Source organism: Choloepus didactylus, chromosome 8 (genome assembly GCF_015220235.1).
Source record: "Choloepus didactylus isolate mChoDid1 chromosome 8, mChoDid1.pri, whole genome shotgun sequence".
NCBI classification, from domain to species: Eukaryota; Metazoa; Chordata; class Mammalia; order Pilosa; family Megalonychidae; genus Choloepus; species Choloepus didactylus.
In genome coordinates, this window is record NC_051314.1 from 111155816 (window position 1) to 111174939 (window position 19124).

Consider the following 19124-nt stretch of genomic DNA (forward strand, 5'->3'; position numbering starts at 1 on the left):
TCAAATTTTAAAAAACCCCTTAAACAAATAAAAATAAATTTTAGCATTTATCAAATGAAAGCATTGGGATACCTTGTGAAAGTAAAAAGCAACATATAAGCTTGCAAAAACTATCACTTAGGGAGAGGAGCTAAGATGGCAGCATAGAGAGGAGTGAAAGACTGTTAGTCCCCCTGGAACAATTCATAAATGACTGAAAAGCTAGTAAATAACCTGGAATAACTGCAGGGAGACAAACGTGACTGTCCACTCATCATACACCAACCTGAATTGGGAGAAATGCCTGAGATCACAGCATAAAATCTGTAAGTAAAAACTGCGGACCCAAGCGGAGAGCCGAGAGCTGAGAGCCCCTCCCTCACGGAAGCCTCGCGGTGCTAGAGAGCAGCACTCTCTGAACAAGCGAGTGTACTTCAGTCCAGCTCCAACTGGGATTTTAAAGTTAACTGCTCAATACAGACAGTGAATCCCAACAAGCAGACAGAGGCTTTTGGTGATGACTGACCTTGGGAAAGTCAGGGGATGTATCTGTCTCAGGACGGGGATCCCAGTCTGATGGGTGAATCTGGGAGCTTTCTGTCCCTTTCTCTCTCTCTCAACCTGGGCAGCTCAGAGGAGAAAGCTGCAGCCATTTTCAGCTCACCCACTCTTCCCAGTAGAGAAAGCCTCAGCCTTTTTAAAATCTTAGCACTCTGAGTCAGAGAAACAAAAAATCTATTTATATGCAAATGACCTCTCTAGAGGGGGCATAGCTTCCCAAGAGGAAAGGGAGGGGCCCAGCTCTACTACCTGCCTTACCAGAACCAGACCCCAAAGTCTGGGGGAGGAGAGCAGGCTGACCAGTGCACCTGCTGGGCAGAAAAACACAAGGTGTGTCAATCCTCTAAGAAAAACCATCAGGGAAACCGGACACTGAATATTTCCTCCTTTTGTGACCTGAGCCTGTTCTCCTCTGGGAAAACCTGACTGGGGTGGCCTAGGAGGTCAGATGCCTAGACAACAGAAAACTACAACCTATACTAGAAAAAATGAAGTTATGGCCCAGGCAAAGGAACAAATGTACACTTCAACTGAGATACAGGAATTTAAACAACTAATGCTAAATCAATTCAAAAAGTTTAGAGAAGATATGGCAAAAGAGATAAAGGCTATAAAGAAAACACTGGGCATACATAAGGCAGAAATCAAAAGCTCAAAAAAACAACTAGCAGAGTCTATGGAAATGAAAGGCACAACACAAGAGACGAAAGACACAGTGGAAATATACAACAGCAGATCTCAAGAGGCAGAAGAAAAGACCTGAAAGCCTACACGCAAAGGAGCAGATGGAGAAAAGAATGAAAAAATATGAGCAACGTTTCCGGGAACTTAAGAATGAAATGAAATACAAGAATGTACGTATCATTGGTGTCCCAGAAGGAGAAGAGAAGGGAAAAGGGGCAGAAGCAATAATAGAGGAAATAATCAATGAAAATTTCCCATCGCTTATGAAAGACATAAAATTATGGATCCAAGAAGTGCAGCGTACTCCAAACAGAATAGATCTGAATAGGCCTACACCAAGATACTTAATAATCAGATTATCAAACATCAAAGACAAAAAGAGAATTCTGAAAGGAGCAAGAGAAAAGTGATCCATCACATACAAAGGAAGCTTAATAAGACTATGTGTGGGTCTGTCAGCAGAAACCGTGGAGGCAAGAAGGAAGTGGTGTGATATATTTGATACTGAAAGAGAAAAACTGCCAACCAAAAATCCTATATCTAGCAAAACTGCCCTTCAAATATGAGGGAGAGCTCAAAATATTTTCCAACAAACAGACAATGAGAGACTTTGTGAACAAGACACCTGCCCTACAGGAAATACTAAAGGGAGCACTATAGAGTGATAGGAGAAGACAGGAATGAGAGGTTTGGAACATAGTTTTTTTGGGAGATGGTAGCACAGCAAGGTATGTACACTGAACAAAGATAACTATGAATACGTTTGAGAGAGGAAGGTTGGGAGCATGTGAGACACCAGAAGAAGGAGGAAAGATAAAGACTGGGACTGTGTAACTTGGTGAAATCTAGAGTGTTCAACAATTGTGATAAAATGAACAAATATATTCTCTCACGAGGGAGAACAAGTGAATGTCAACCTTGCAAGGTGTTAAAAATGGGGAGGCATTGGGGGAGGGATGCAATCAACGTAAACTAGAGACTGTAACAGAATCATTGTATTATTCTACCTTTAATGTAACAAAAGTGATATTCCAAGGTAAATGCAGATAAGAGGGGGGGATACGGGAGGGGTGTGAGACACTTAACATTGGTGGTGGTGTCTGACTCTTTATTCTACTTTAAGGTTTTCCTTTTTTTTGCTGCTTCCTAGCTGTCATTTTTTTCTTCCTCTTTCTTTTTTCTTTTTGTTTTGCCTTTCTACCTTCTTTGACTTTCCCTCCTGCCTTGTGGAAGAAATGCAGATGCCCTTATATAGATAATGGTAAGGGTGGTGAACACATAAATATGTGACTATTCAGGGAACCATTGATTGTTTACTTAGGATGGAATGTATGGTGTGTGACCAAAACCATCTTAAAAAAAAAAATGGGTTGATGACGAAACCATGAGGGCAATATACTGAGTGAAATAAGCCAGACACATAAGGACAAATATTGCAGGGTCTCACTGATAGGAACTAATTATAATATGTAAACTCATAGACATGAAATATAAGGTACCAAGATATAGAACAAGGCTAAAGAATGGGGAGCGGTTGCTTAGTATGAGCAGAATGTTCAACTAGGATGAATTTAAATGTTTGGAAATGAACAGAGGTGTCGGTAGCAAGATGTGAGAATAACTAACAGTGCCCAATGGTGCATGAATGAGGTAGAAAGGGGAAGCTCAGAGTCATATATGTCACCAGAAGGAAAGCTGGAGGTCAAAAGATGGGAATGTATAAAACTGAATCCTATGGTGGGCAATGTCCGTGATTAACTGTACAAATGTTAGAAATCTCTTCCATGAACCAGAACAAATGTATGACAATACAACTAGAAGTTAATAATAGAGAGGCATATAGAGAAAAAATATATACCTATTGCAAACTATATACTACAGTTAGTAGTATTTCAACGTTCTTTCATAAACAGTAACAAATGTACTATACCAATACTATGAGTCAACAATGGAGTGGGGTTGGTTAGGGATACGGGAGAATTTGAGTTTTCTTTTTCTTTTCTTTTTTTTTTTTTTTTTTTTTTTCTTCTTTCGCTCTATTTCTTATCTGGAGTAATGAAAAGTTTCTAAAATTTGAACAAAAATTTAGTGCGGTGATGGAGGCACAGTTGTTTGAGGGTACCGGTGGCAATTCATTGTACACTTTGGATCTTTGGATAACTGTATGGTATGTGAACAATCTCAATAAAAATTAAAAACTAAAAAACAAAAACAAAAAAACAAAAACAAAAAACTATCACTTAGAAGACAAGTGCCACGAATGCAGAAAACCTGGAGGGCTGATTCATCTTTGACTTCTGTGTCTGGTATGAGACCTAGCACAGGATATATGCTCCAATACATGGGTACAGAATGTATGAAAACAATTGTTATTTTATAAAGGGCAGCATCATTCTCATTTTTAAATGGAAAATTGGGAAAATATTTGCCAAATATGATACAAGTTTAATATGCTCTTATTAAAAGTTCACACAAATGGTAAGAAACAAGACCCATCAGATGGACAAGTCTGTGAGAAAGTCATTGACAAAAGAAGAAATACAAAGATCAATGAATGTTTGAAAAAACATTGTCTATCCAAAATAAAGAAATGCCTGTTATCTGTCAAATTACAAGAATTTTGTTTTCTTTAAATAATATTTAAAACTGGTTTGCATGTAATTGTAATAGGCCATCTCATACAGTTCAGGGGAGTTAATATAAACTTTTTAGAAAAGTAATTTTGCATTCTGTATCTGTAGCCTTAAAAATAAGTACCCTTTTGACCCTGTAATTACTTTTTAGAGAATATGCCTTAAAGAAATAATCTGCCACACAGGAGAAAAAAAAAAACTTTATGCAAAAAGCCCATCATAAGATTTCATCTGATAGTGAATTTGTGGTAACTACATGTCCAACAATAGGAAAACAGGTTTAAAATTATGGTATATCTACACAAAGTGATATTATACAGCCATTTAAATGACTTCTATGAGGATTTAAAAATACCATTGGAAAATAATTATTTTAAATGATATTATGAGGAGACAACTTACGCTGTAATTGCCAATATAAAATTTGCATAGAAAAATAGAATATCAGTAATACTCAGTGGTTACTGAAGGAGGACACTCTCAGTACTTCACAGATACTACCTCATTTACCTTCTCACTAACCCTAACAAGCACATACCTTTATTTGTCCCACTGAACAGATGAGGAAACTGATAGTCCAAAGCATAAGCTAATGAGTGGAGTAGCAGGATGTGGTATCATACAGGCTGGCTCTGTCCAGGTTCTTAATCACTGCACTATACCACGTGTTTTTGTTAAAATTGTATTTTCAGTAGTTGTATTAGCTCCCTGACTTCCAAAAGAATTACCATAGGATGGGTTGGCTTAATGACAGGAATTTATTGGCTCTCTGCTTCTTTCCTAGATAGGTATCTTTTGGGGTTCCTTGGCTTTTCAATCCACAAGGCAATGCACATAATGGCATCTTCTTTTTCTCTCCTGTTCCCTGACTTCCATCTTCTGGCTGCTCCCCCTGGCTTCTCTGCCCAATTTCCTTTGCTTATTCCTTTCCATATTGTATTAAGGTCACCCTTATGCAGTTTGGGCACAGCTTAACTAACAACATCTTCAAAGCTCCTGTTTACCAATGGGTTCACACCCACAGGACGAGGGGTTGGGACCTGTAGAAGCCTTCTGTGGAGGTCACGAGGCAATCCCCAACAGTAATTACAGTTTTTCATCTCTTTCAAAGTTTCTACATTAAGCTAAATTTTTATCCTTATAAACGACCTTAATAACAGTCACATAAAAAAAAAAAAAAAAACCCACATCAACTTCATTTTGTGTAGTCTCATTCAGCGTACGTAGAGATTACCTGCACCACCTCTTCCCTGTACCCTCCCCCCAGAGGCCCTTGGGGAGCCTGTGATCTGGGTGTTTCTTTTATCAGGTTTCAGGATCCCCGCTCTGGAGATGGCTCCTTTCTCCTGCACCTGCGCGCGGCAAGCGGCTCCAGGTTGCAGTTGCCCAGCGCTCAAAGGCCGCCACAGGCGTTTTCTGGACTTTTCAGGGAGCCGCCCCACGTGTCCGTCCCCGCAGGCTTCTTGTGGGCGCGGGCTGACGTCCCAGTCCCAGCCTATGCCAGGCACTCTCCGGGGAACTCAGTAGCCTTCCCGGGGGTGGGGCGCGCTGGCGGGGAAACCCCCTCCGGGATTGCAGGACCGGTGCGGGCCCCCAGTTCACCAGGAGCGCGAGGCGGAGATCCCCGCTCCGCACCTGCGATAGCAGACAGCGATCCACGGGTGTTTCCGCTTCAGGGCCCGGGATCAGCTCCGGCTGCCCACGGCCCTGGAGCGTGCTGCCTGTGGTCACGCTCGGATGCCGGCGGCACCAGCCCACCCGGCTGACTAGCCTTTCTTTGATTAGGACAGTTGCTGAAAACAGTAATGATTTCAGGCTGACTCAGAACTGGCCGGTGAAAATCTCGAGTGTAAATTAAATCTGGCGAGGCCCAAAATTAGGGCTTGAGAACCAGGAGGGGGGAGGGGACTTGGGGTGGGGATAGTAGATTTTAAAAACGTTATCTCCTGGAGAGTTAATTATCTCTCTGGCCCGGAGCGGGAAAACGGGGGAACTTTATGAGGCTCGTGGAAGCCAAAGATCCACTTTCGGGGAGCTTGGGTAAGTGTCGCCCTTCGGTAGCGCGAAGACGCTGCGCAGGAGTAGCCAAATTTTTCGGGTCGCAGGCGGGAGGTGGGGAGTGGGGGAGACTGGGACTCAGCTTGACTTGTGTTACTCACAGAAAACATTCTCACGCGCTAGTAAAGCCCTGCAACGGATTTCGCTGCCTGTAAGTGAGCCCTCATGCCCCCGTTCCGCTCAGGGTAAAAACAGTGAACCCCTCCAAATCCACTTCCTTATGTGGCTAATAATAAGCGTATACATACAGCATAGGAAAAAAATAATACAAGTTAGTATCTTGCATGTTTTGACGTTGAAAACCCAACTTGGGTGAAATCACTTAGTTATACATTGCAAGATTCGGTGTCTAATGAAGTTTGGGGGACGCGTATTATTCGGGTTGTAAAAATCTTCGCGTTGCGCGCCCGCAGTTTGCCGCTCTAGCGAGGATAGCTGGGCCGAGTGGGGTGGGGAGGGTCTTCAGTCCAAGGCGTTGCGCGCGGGGCTTCTGCCCAGTTTCCTGCCTCGGAGTCGCGGTGTCCGCCCCGGCCCGAGAGCAGTTTGTGCAATTTAGAAACTCGATAGGAGGCAGCAGCTGATCTCCCACCACCCTAAAAATAATCCACCCCGGCGCACGGCGTGTTTCGGCTAGGGAAGGAAACTCTGCCTTCGGAGTGAGTGAGTCCATGTCTTTTACATAAATATCATTAAAAATTTTAAGAATAACTGTAAACTGCCGATTTTGATTTAACATTTCGGTAACCAAAATACGCAAGCTCGCTCTCTGCGCTTTGCCTTACGGGATAGCTATTTCTAGGACTAAGCAACAGCCCGGACCGGAGAGGAGAGGGGGTGGGGATCAGGTTTCCAGCTCTACTTAAAAAACTCTGCCGGCTCCTGCTTAAACCAACTGGAAACATTGCAAGGGGTTACTGTTAATTTTTTTTCTCTCAGGCTTTTCTTGTATTGTTCATCAAGTAGCTTTCTATGTACTTAATTCTGGTTATGCTTCGCTTTATAGGAGTCCTGCGTCCGGGTTTGAAATTTACATCTTAAGACAGTCTAGGAAGCCGGTGTTTTGAAAGTAGCACAAATGCACGCGTAGGGTTTTGAAGCAGCATCGAGCGATTGCCCGAGGTATTTATTTTTTGCTTTATTTGTTCAGTTTGGGATTAAAAAAAAATCCCACTGCAATGACTGTCCAAGGAATCATACTTGCTGAGGAGTTCTATTTCCTTTGCTGTACGATAGAACTTCACAACCACTGAAGAGTAAATTTGTGGATTCAGATCAGGCACTAAATCAGAAGTCAGTGGTCATTTTGCTAGTAATTTTCTAACTTGGATCCGGGATAGAGATGAAGAGAGACTAGATAGACAGATAGATGATAGATAGATAGATAGGGACAGATAGACAGTTGATGAACATATGGATATCTTCTAGTTTTTATATTTTATGAACCATCAACTGATGGTTCTTTCAAAGAAGTTTTTAAAACATGAGTTTTTGTAAGTGACCTCCGTCCTGAAAATGCCCTAGATAATGATAAAGCCCTGAGTAAATTTCTTAAAATGCCATGGTTCTCTATCATGACATAAATTTGGCTAGTCTCTGAATAAATAAATAATGAGTTGTTTCATGTTAGAATGAAATCTTTTCTATTGCTTTTAGCATGTTTCTTCAAGTGTTTCCAAGCATTTTAAGCTCTCTGAGATTGTTCTTCCATTAGAATTGACACTCTATGCTGGATGAACAGAAAAGAGTGCTAGTTTTCACTTATTTAACTTACAGTCTAATTCCAGAATAGAGGGCTGGCAAAAATAAATTGCTGAAGGAGAGGCTGGTACCTGATATACATGATCACTTTTGCCATATTTTTACAATTCAATCACATAACTATTCTTCTTTCACAGAGGAACCAACAGAACTGATAAATCAATAATTATATCCAGCAACTAAATCCAAATTGTGTAAGTCCTAGGGACATAAGAACTTCATTTCAAGGAATAAAAATACTGAAGGTAGTATTCTTTCGGCCATGCAATCATAAGCCTGGTCATGAAAGAATATTTTAATTTTGTGTTTTGTGTTTTCTGCTCTCCAGAACATCCCTATAATCAGAGTTTCACTTTTGATCTTTGTCAGTGAAGTTCATTCAGTCAAGTTCTTTCAAACCTTATGGACTACCATAAACACTTGAACTTTAGTGGGTTTTGTGAGGAGGAAGGAGTTGAGTCTTCCTACCTGGACTTTCTTCTCTCTCCCGCCTCCTTTCTGTGTGGGCCACTATCAGGGCTCAGCTGCACAGACAGCATCAAGAAGGGGCATGTCTGAAGGATGTCAGATGACTGAGCTTAGCCAACAAGAGCAGCTGTTACCCTTCCCAAGGCCTTCCTGCCTTGATGGAGTTCTGGGAGGGAAACACTGAGTGACATTTGGAAGTGTAAGAATTAGAAACTCATATTGAGTAAAATGCCTTTGATTACCACTACCAATTATCAACATGTCTGCATTGTTTACGCCTTCCTTTTATTGACTATGGTTGTAATCTGGGCTGGCTGGTAGAATGTGCACGCTGGTTGTTAGAGAAGGGAGGGTCAAGGGGAAGAGAATGGAGGAGGAGAAGGCAGAAGAAAAAGCAGAAGGAAAAAGGGGGTGAGAGGTGGTGGACAGGTTTGGAGCTAGGAGAAAATGTGAGGTTAGAAATGACGAGAAGGAAGAAATCATTCCAAGAATTTTATCTTAACAGTTTGCAGTTTACGCCTTAGTGTGGTTACATCATTGTGTATTTGTCCATCCTTTGGATCATGTACCTTTACATTATACCAAGAACTGTTGTAAATATCGTGTTCTTATTTATACAGTATAAGACTACAGGCACTCTTTCTGACTTGTCACCATTGGATTCCCAGTGCCTAGCACGTGGTCAGCATCCAGTAAGTGTTTTACAGTTAATTAATTAGATGTCCTAGAATCCCTGACAGCTGGTACATGGCTGAAAATGTTCTTAAACGTTTTCAGGTGGTTGTACTTTTCTGCTAGTTTCTTTTCACAGCTACAGAACATTTATCCAAAGGTTACTTTGATGTTAGGTTTTAGGATTGATTAAAGTATTAAGCAGGCAATGCTAGCTAACAGAGAATGCAAATTTAGGTTAACTGGTTTGATGATTATTAAATATCAAGGTTTGCCAATGTGGATAATTGGAATATTACAATTTTGGGTAAAAGTATAAAAGTAGGTAAAGTGAGAACTGTTTTCTGGTTCATGCTAGGAAACGGTTTATGCATGTGTCTAAGTTAAGAGTGGGCTTAAATTTTCCTTTGTGTTGCTACTAAGTAAAGAAAGTAGGCTGAAAATTTTTATTAGCAATTTTTTTAGTTTCCATTTTCCCATCTTTACCAGAAATACATCTAATATGCAACTCATATGAACTCATAACTTCCATTTTACTATTATTTTAAAAAAACCTCAAGTCCATGCTAATGCTATCAGCTTATACTCTTTATTTTTTATGTTAAAAGTTTATTTCTGTAACATTGTAAGGCAACAGTTAATCTTCAACAAGTCAACAAATCAGTGAAAAGAAATGGACAGACGTAATCATTCGTCCTGCAGCTAAGGCTTCCTGAGGCAGCAGGCTAGCTGGTGACCCCCAAAGTGGCAGCACCTTAAGTAATCTTATCATGCTTATTTACATGATTGTTTCGTGAAGGATTTCTGTTCCCACAGTTTAGTAGATGTAAATAAGCATATACTCTCAATAGTGTGTAAGGATTTACCAAGTGTAAACTTTATCCTGAGTTTTAAAAAATATATAACTTTTTAAAAAAATGAGAAATGGTCTCAACTAGAAAGTATATAATTGATTTATCTATAAAAGGATTTATTGAAATAATATGTGAAAGGGATTCATTATAAGCATTTTCAAACTGTAGATACTCAGACTTGCTAACTAGTTCTATTTATATAATGCTTTCTAAAACCTTCTCTTGAAATTTAATTTCTCCAGGAGTTTACCTACTATTGCCAATCTTTTCTATGTAACGCTGTTTTTTTCTTCCCCCCCCTAGGAAAAATATTGTTCATGACTATTGCTAAACTCTTACTGGAATTTCACAGTAGTATTTTGATGGAGCAGATTCTTGTTCCTCTACCATCTGTTTCAGCACATCAATGAGAGGGATCCATTTAAAATGTAAGTCAGAGCATGTCACTCTGCCCAAAATTCCCAGTGGCTTTCCATTTCACTCAGTATAAAAGCTGAAATCCCAACCCTGGTTTACAAAGCTCTACAAGATCTTGTCCTCTCTTGTCTCTCTAAACTCATCTCCTTCTAATGAATGCTGGTTTCCAATTAACAAACATCCTTCATTTCAAAACCCGAGTAGCTTGCATTTCATGTAAGAATAGTCTCTGACAATGGGACCTGAAAAGTTTCATTAACTTGTCACTAGAGTTCTGTTTAATTTGTCCAAATTACTTAGTTTTAATATTCTTCAGAGAAAGGCTATTTGCAGACACATTGGTTTCTGTGTATTACTATTTTCTGCAATTAAAGAAATTTTCAGGAAATTGTGTCCAAGTTATTTGTTAATGCATTTTCAATGAATAAAAATGGAAAAGGATTTGACATTATAAATTTTGACTTTTCAGTCGTTAATTTTACTTTTTTCTCCTCATTTTTCTTAACATAGCACCTATTTTATTCTTTGAAATCATTTTAATCAGACATATACTCCTTTGAAGAACCACTATAGATAGGTATTAATTATTATACATTTTACAAATTAAAATAAAAAAAAATTTTCGAATTAGAATATTTTTTTCTCTTTAAAAAAACTATAGAAAATAGGACTTTGTCATGCATTTACCTATTTCTTAAACTGTAAGAGTAAGGGGGGGGGATTAACCATATGATATAACTCCCTATATCTATAAGGTCATAATTTTATGAAAGAGAATTTAATTACAAGAGGCGCTTTTCTTTCTCTTTTCTCTCACTTTTAGAGTAAATCATATGAGAAGAAATGAGCCTTTCATTTTGTGGCAACAACATTTCTTCATATAAGATCGATGAAGGTGTATTACAAAATTCTTGCTTTGTGGATGCCCTCAACCTGGTCCCTCATGTTTTCCTGTTGTTTATCACTTTTCCAATATTGTTTATTGGTAAGTAATGTAATGTTTCTATGTCATTTTAGTAGCTGAGATTTGGTATAATGTTGACTTAATTTCTCCAGTATGCAAGTGGATGTGAAAGTCTATGAGAAAAGAAGCAGCAAGTTTTTTTCTGTTTTCTAGTGACTTACATTTTTAGTGTACGATATTCTGCAGGTGAAATAGAGGATGCGTGTCTGCTAAAGGATACTTTGAGGTATCTTCAGTAGTTTTTTAAAAAGATGGGAAGAGATAATTATATGGGATAAGTCTAAAGCATTTATTGAGCACTTGCTTTGTGTTAGGTGAAAAGAATGGCAAATGGGTAAGACAGTATGCTTGCCTTCAGGGAATAGTCCAGAGATGCAGATGTGTTAAAGTCAGGAGAACTTACAGAACCACATTGTAAGCCCAGGTGCAGATATAGGAACAGGTTATCCTGGGCATTAATCCTCTAGGAAAACTAACTCTTCTTGGGGTTGGTGGAGGAGATTGCCCAGAGAGTGACACGTTTGGGAACTAAGGTTACAAAATGTGCAAGTTAAAGTGGGAATGATATGGGTGTGTTTTGAAAAGAACGTACTTGCAAGGAATTGGAAACAGTTTTCTCTAACCTTTTGTAGTTTATATATGTTTAGAATTCAGTTATTCAGAGCAATTATGTATAATTTGTATGACCCTACCCCCTCCAATTACCAAAATAGACCATTTAACTTTTTAAAAAGTCATAAAATATTTTCATCCACCACTCATCTTATGAAATGTGACAGTAAGAATACAGGTGTATCCTTCTGCATACCACCTCCTGATTCTGTTACTCTTCCCACAAATTAGGATTTGATGATTAATATTCGTATCTGTGATTTTATTGCCCATAAAAGTATATGAAATATATGAAAAGAGTCACCAGACTTATTTTCTTAAGAAAAACAGCATAATTTAGGATTATGCTTTAAAGAAAGATTTAAAAATAATGTGAATACTTTTGTTTCTTTTAACAAATTTACTGAAAGCCAGCTATGTTCCTGTCATTTTTTACATTGATCAAAGAATTTCTGTCAAATGGTGTATCATATTCTTAACAGAGTCCACCATAACTTTTTATACATAGTTATTCAGATTAAACAAATGTGTAAACACTCTAAATGTATTGGTACCACAATAGCCATATGTAGAAGTTCTGGTTGTATGTATGGCATTATTAGTAGGGCATTACAAATGCCCTTTGGCCAAAAGTTGAACCTGCATTTTGACCATAATTCTACAGTTAATAATTCTTTTTTTTTTTTGGACATTCAGTTAACTGATGAGCAAAGACTGTGCTACTCATTTTTGTATCCCAGCACAGAGGCTGGCAACAATGGTATTTGAATAGAGTCGAATCAGAGTGGAGATTGTCAAAAGGAAATTATGGAGAAAAGCGCATTCTGTTCATTTGTAACATTGCATACTTGAGTCAGTGAGGGACCATGAATACTTAAAATCTCAAGGAAGTATCAGGTACAAGGAAAATTATAGCGCTGCATAAAAGACACACCTTGTCTGCAGGAGTTTACAATGTAAATTCTGTTAGAATATGTTAAATGTAACTTACCTTCCAATAATGAAATACGTTTGGTAACAAGACATGAATCAGTTTTTTTTTTTGAAAAATATATGAGGGGTTCCTTTTATATATACAGAAAGTCCTTCCTGCAATATTTCAAAAACAAACCCACATTCATTCTTGAAGTATTTTGGGCTTCTCTACTGCTGAAAATGAGAAAAAAGGGCAAAGAAAGGAGACAAAGTAGCTTGTTCCTGGCATGCTGCATATGAATTGCCATTACTCTGTAATTTGGGGAGGAAGCCATTACAATTTTACTAAATGTGAACGTCAATATTTTCTTCAGTGTTGAGCGAAACATGAAGCTATAATGTTCTTGAGCTTGCTTTTTTCTTTTTTTTAAATTCATTTTTATTGAGATATATTCACATACCATGCAGTCATACAAAGCATACATTCAGTTGTTCACAGTACCATTATATAGTAGTGCATCTATCACCAAAATTAATTTTTGAACATTTTCATTACCACACTCACAAAAATAATAAGAATAAAAATTACAGTGAAAAAGAACAATTAAAGTAAAAAAGAACACTGGGTGCCTTTTTTTTTTTTGCCCCATTTTTCTACTCTTTCATCCATACACTGGACAAAGGGGAGTGTGGTCCATATGGCTTTCCCAATCACATTGTCACCCCTCATAAGCTACATTTTTATACAATCGTCTTTAAGATTCATGGATTCTGGGTTGTAGTTTGATAGTTTCAGGTATTTACTGCTAGCTATTCCAATTTATTAGAACCTAGAAAGGGTTGTCTATATTGTTTTGTGCATAAGAGTGCCCACCAGAGTGACCTCTCGGCTCCTTTTGGAATCAGCCACTGAAACTTATTTCATTTCCTTTCACATCCCCCTTTTAGTCAAGAAGATGTTCTCCATCCCACGATGCTGGGTCCAGATTCCTCCCCAGGAGTCATATTCCGCATTGCCAGGGAGATTCACTCCCCTGGTGTCAGATCCCACATGGAAGGGGAGTGATTTCATCTGCCAAGTTGGCTTAGCTAGAGAGAGAGGGCCACATCTGAGCAACAAAGAGGCATTCTGGAGGAGGCTCTTAGGCACAATTATAGGCAGGCCTAGCCTTTCCTTTGCAGGAATGGTCTTCCCAAGGGCGAGTCCCATGGTAGAGGGCCCAGCCCATCAAACCACTAGTCCCCTATGTCTGTGAGCACATCAGCAACCATCGAGGTGGGGAAGCCCAACACCCCTGAATTCTCCACAAGCTCCTCAAGGGAGCTCTGCTTGTGTTTTTCATTGTTTTCTTTTGTTTGTTTTTTAATTAACTTTTTTTTTAATTAACTATATCAAAAAAAAATTTAAAAATACAGTAAAAAACCATTTCATACAAACCATAACATAACAAGGGAGTAAGAAAAAGACTACTAACCTAAAATAACTACTTTACTTCCAACATGTTCCTACTCTACCCCAAGAAAATAACCTAATATGGCAACATTTCTGTGAACTTATTCCTGCTATACCCATCAGAAATTAACAGACCATAGTCATTACTGAGCATTCCCAGAACGTTAAATTTACCCACAATGGCTTATCTGTTCTTACTGGTGATCATTCCCCCTCCATTAATTGCTCTCTGTCTCTAGTTCCCTTACATTCTACATTAAAAACCATTTATTTTACTTTTTTCAATGTTCACATTAGTGGTAGCATATAATATTTCTCTTTTTGTGGCTGGCTTATTTCGCTCAGCATTATGTCTTCAAGGTTAATCCATGTTGTCATATGTTCCATGAGATCGTTCCTTCTTACTGCCGCATAGTATTCCATCGTGTGTATATACCACATTTTATTTATCCACTCATCTGTTGAAGGACATTTGGGTGGTTTCCATCTCTTGGCAATTGTGAATAATGCTGCTACGAACATTAGCGTGCAGATAATCTGTTCGTGTCACTGCTTTCAGATCTTCCAGGTATATACTGAGAACTGAAATTGCTGGATCTAAGGGTAACTCTATATCTAGTTTTCTAAGAAACTGCCAGACTGACTTCCAGAGTGGCTGAACCATTATACAGTCCCACCAGCAATGAATGAGTTCCAATTTCTCCACTTCCTCTCCAGTATTTGTAGTTTCCTGTTTGTTTAATGGCAGCCATTCTAATTGGTGTGAGATGGTATCTCATTGTGGTCTTAATTTGCATCTCTCTAATAGCTAGTGAAGCTGAATATTTTTTCATGTGTTTCTTGGCCACTTGTATTTCCCCTTCAGAGAACTATCTCTTCATATCTTTTGCCCATTTTATAATCGGGCTGTCTGTACTATTGTCATTGAGTTGTAGGATTTTTTTATATATGCAAGATTTCAGTCTTTTGTCAGATACATGGTTTCCAAAAATTTTTTCCCATTTTGTTGGCTGCCTCTTCACCTTTTTGCTAAATTCCTTTGAGGTACAGAAACTTCTAAGCCTTAAGAGTTCCCACTTACTATTTTTTCTTTTGTTGCTTGTGCTTTGGGTGTAAGGTCTAAGAAGCAACCTCCTAATACTAGGTCTTGAAGATGTTTCCCTACATTATCTTCTAGGAGTTTTATGGTACTGTCTTTTATATTGAGATTTTGGTCCACTTTGAGTTCATTTTTGTGTAGGGTGTAAGGTAGGGGTCCTCTTTCATTCTTTTAGATATGGACATCCAACTCTCCCAAACCCATTTGTTGAAAAGACTGTTATGTCCCAGTTAGGTGGCTTTGGGGGCCCTATCAAAGATCAGTCGGCCGTAGATCTGGGTAGGTCTATCTCTGAATTCTCAGTTCGATTCCATTGATCAATATGTCTGTCTTTGTGCCAGTACCATGCTGTTTTGACTACTTTGGCTTTATAATAAACTTCAAAGTTAGGGACTGTAAGCCCTCCCACTTCATTTTTCTTTTTTTAGAGCGTTTTTAGCAATTCGAGGCATCTTCCCTTTCCAAATAAATTTGATAACTAGCTTTCCCACATCTGCAAAGTAGGTTGGGATTGCATTGAATCTGTAGAGTTTGGGTAGAATTGACATCTTAATGACATTTAGCCTTCCCATGCATGAACATGGAATATTTTTTCATCTTTTAAGGTCCCTTTCTATTTGTTTATGGTAGAGTTATGTAGTTTTCTTTGTACAGGTCTTTTACATCTTTGGTTAAGTTTATTCCTAGGTACTTGATTTTTTTAGTTGCTATTGAAAATGGTATCTTTTTCTTGAGTGTCTCTTCACTTTGTTCATTTCTAGCATATAGAAACATTACTGACTTATGTGCATTAATCTTGTATCCCGCTACTTTGCTAAATTTGTTTAATTAGCTCTAGTAGCTATTATCAGGGTTTTCCAAATATAAGATCATATCATCTGCAAATAATGACAGTTTTGCTTCTTCTTTTCCAATTTAGATGCCTTTTATTTCTTTGTCTTGCCGGATTGCCCTGGCTAGCACTTCTAGCACAATGTTGAATAACAGTGGTGACAGGGGGCATCCTTGTCTCATTCCTGATCTTAGAGGGAAGGCTTTCAGTCTCTCACCCTTGAGTACTATGCTGGCTGTGGGTTTTTCATATATGCTGTTTATCATATTAAGGAAGTTTTCTTCAATTCCTACCTTTTGAAGTGTTTTTATCAAAAAGGGATGTTGGATTTTGTTGAATGCCTTTTCAGCATCTATTGAGATGATCATTTGATTTTTCTCTTTTGTTTTGTTAATGTGCTGTAATACATTGATTTTCTTATGTTGAACCATCCTTGCATGCCTGGAATGAACCCCACTTGGTCATGGTGTATGATTTTTTTAATGTGTGTTTGGATTTGATTTGCAAGTATTTTGTTGAGAATTTTTGCATCTATATTTATTAGGGAGATAGGCCTGTAGTTTTCCTTTTTTGTGGCTTCTTTGCCTGGTTTTGGTATTAGATTGATGTTAGCCTCATAAAATGAGTTAGGTAGTGTTCCATTTTCTTTGATGTTTTGAAAGAGTTGAGTAAGATTAGTGTCATTTCTTTCTGGAAAGTTTGGTTGAATTCCCCTGTGAAGCCATCTGGCCCTGGGCATTTATTTGTGGGAAGTTTTTTGATGACTGATTAGATCTCTGTGCTTGTGATTGGTTTGTTGAAGTCTTCTGTTTCTTCCCTGGTCAGTCTAGGTTGTTCGTATGTTTCCAGGAAATTTTCCATTTCCTCTACATTATCCAGTTTGTTGGCATATGGTTGTTCATAGTATCGTCTTATGATTTTTTTTAATTTCTTCAGGATCCACAGTAATGTCACCTTTCTCATTATTTTGTTTATATGGGTCTTCTCTCTTTTTGATTTTGCCAGTCTAGCTAGGGGCTTGTCAATCTTGTTGATCTCAAAGAACCAACTTTTGGTGTTATTTATTCTAGTTTTTTTGTTCTCTATGTGATTTATTTCTGTTTAATCCTTGTTATTTCTTTTCTTGTACTTGGTTTAGGATTGGTTTGCTGTTCATTTTCTAGCTTCTTCAGTTGCTCCATTAGTTCTTTGATTTTAGCTCTTTCTTCCTTTTTAATGAATGCGTTTAGTGCTATAAATTTCCCCCTCAATACTGCTTTTGCTGCATCCCACAGGTTTTGATATGTTGTGATCTTATTTTCATTCATCTCTGTATATTTAGCAATTTCTCCTGTTATTTCTTCTTTAACCCACTGATTGTTTAGGAGCGTGTTTTTTAACCTCCAGGTATTTGTGACTTTTCTAAGTCTCTGATGGTTATTGACATCTAATTGTATTCCATTGTAATCAGAGAATGTGCTTGGAAGAATTTCAATTTTTTAAAATTTATTGAGGCTTGTTTTATGTCCCAGCATATGATCTATTCTGGAGAAAGTTCCGTGAGCACTAGAGAAGAATGTGTATCCTGGTGATTTGGGATGTAAAGTTCTATAAATGTCTATTAAATCCAATTCGTTTATCAGATTGTTTAGGTTTTCACTTTCCTTATTTGTCTTCAGTCTGGTTGATCCATCTAAAGGAGAGAGTGATGTGTTGAAGTCTCCCACAATTATTGTGGAAACATCCATTACTTCCTTTAGTTTTGCCAGTGTTTGTCTCATTTATTTTGTGGCACCTTGATTGGGTGCATAAACATTTATGATTGTTATTTCTTCTTGTTGAATTGTCCCTTTTATTAGTATGTAGTGGCCTTCTTTGTCTCTCAAAACATCCCTGCATTTGAAGTCTATTTTATCTGAGATTAATATTGCTACACCTGCTTTCTTTTGGCTGTAGCTTGCATGAAATATTTTTTTCCATCCTTTCAATTTCTTTGTGTCCCTGTGTCTAAGGTGAGTCTCTTATATGCAACATATTGATGTTTCATTTTTTTTTTATCCATTCTGCCAATCTATATCTTTTAATTGGGGAGTTTAATCCATTTACATTCAATGTTATTACTGTGAAGGCATTTCTTGAATCAGCCATCTTATCCTTTGGTTTATGTTGTCAGATATATTTTTTCCCTCTCTCTGTTAATGTTCTTTAATGAACCAATATTGAATATCTTTAGTACTGAACCTTTCTCCATCTCTCTCTCTCCTTTCTTTGTTTCTCTGTCAGTAGGGGTCTCTTTAGTATCTCACATAGAGCAGGTCTCCTGTTAGCAAATTCTCTCAGCATTTGTTTGTCTGTGAAAAATTTTAGCTCTCCCTCAAATTTGAAGGAGAGCTTTGCTGGATAAAGTATTCTTGGTTCGCAATTTTTCTCTCTCAGAATTTTAAGTATGTTATGCCACTGCCTTTTTGCCTCCATGGTGGCTGCTGAGTAGTCACTACTTAGTCTTATGCTGTTTCCTTTGTATGTGGTGAATTGCTTTTCTCTTGCTGCTTTCAGAACTTGTTCCTTCTCTTCAGTATTTGACAATCTGATCAGAATATGTCTTGGAGTGGGTTTATTTGGATTTATTCTATTTGGAGTTTGCTGGGCATTTATGCTTTGTGTATTTATGGTGTTTAGAAGATTTGGGAAGTTTTCCCCAACAATTTCTTTGAATACGCTTCCTAGACCTTTACCCTTCTCTTCCCCTTCTGGAACACCAATGAGTCTTATATTTGGACATTTTATATTATCTATCATATCCCTGAGGTCCATTTCAATTTTTTCAGTTTTTCTCACCATTCTTTCTTTTGTTCTTTCATTCTCCTTTCTTTGGTCCTCTAGGTCAGTGATTCACTGTTCAGCTTCCTTTAGTCTTGTACTATGAGTATCCAGAATCTTTTTAATTTTGTTGATAGTTTCTTTTATTTCCGTAAGGTCATCTATTTTTTTTATTTACTCTTGCAATTTCTTCTTTATGCTCTTCTAGGGTCTTCTCCATGTCCTTTATATCCTGTGCCTTGCTCTTGTTGTTTGTCTTTAGCTCCTTGATTAATTGCTGCAAGTACTGTGTCTCTTCTGTTCTTTTGATTTGGGTGTTTGGGCTTGGGTTATCCATATTGTCTGTTTTTTTCATATGCTTTAAAT

At 38.0% G+C, this 19124-nt stretch overlaps 1 protein-coding gene across 6 annotated transcripts in view; it reads left to right on the top strand.

Moving 5' to 3' along the window:
- The first annotated feature begins 5791 nt into the window (after positions 1 to 5791).
- The window catches only part of ABCC9 (ATP binding cassette subfamily C member 9), a 164455-nt gene continuing 151122 nt past the window's right edge, over positions 5792 to 19124 (top strand). For 2 of the 6 annotated variants that reach the window (XM_037845656.1, XM_037845661.1), the window contains exons 1-5: positions 6474 to 6575; positions 6919 to 7034; positions 8762 to 8833; positions 9971 to 10095; positions 10908 to 11069. In XM_037845656.1, coding sequence (XP_037701584.1) covers positions 10928 to 11069 — 142 coding nt within the window. In that variant the 5' untranslated portion in view covers positions 6474 to 6575; positions 6919 to 7034; positions 8762 to 8833; positions 9971 to 10095; positions 10908 to 10927. Of the gene's footprint in view, positions 5898 to 6044; positions 6067 to 6460; positions 6576 to 6918; positions 7035 to 8761; positions 8834 to 9970; positions 10096 to 10907; positions 11070 to 19124 lie in introns of those variants that run through there. The other 4 variants (XM_037845658.1, XM_037845659.1, XM_037845657.1 and 1 more) reach the window with 4 other exon arrangements.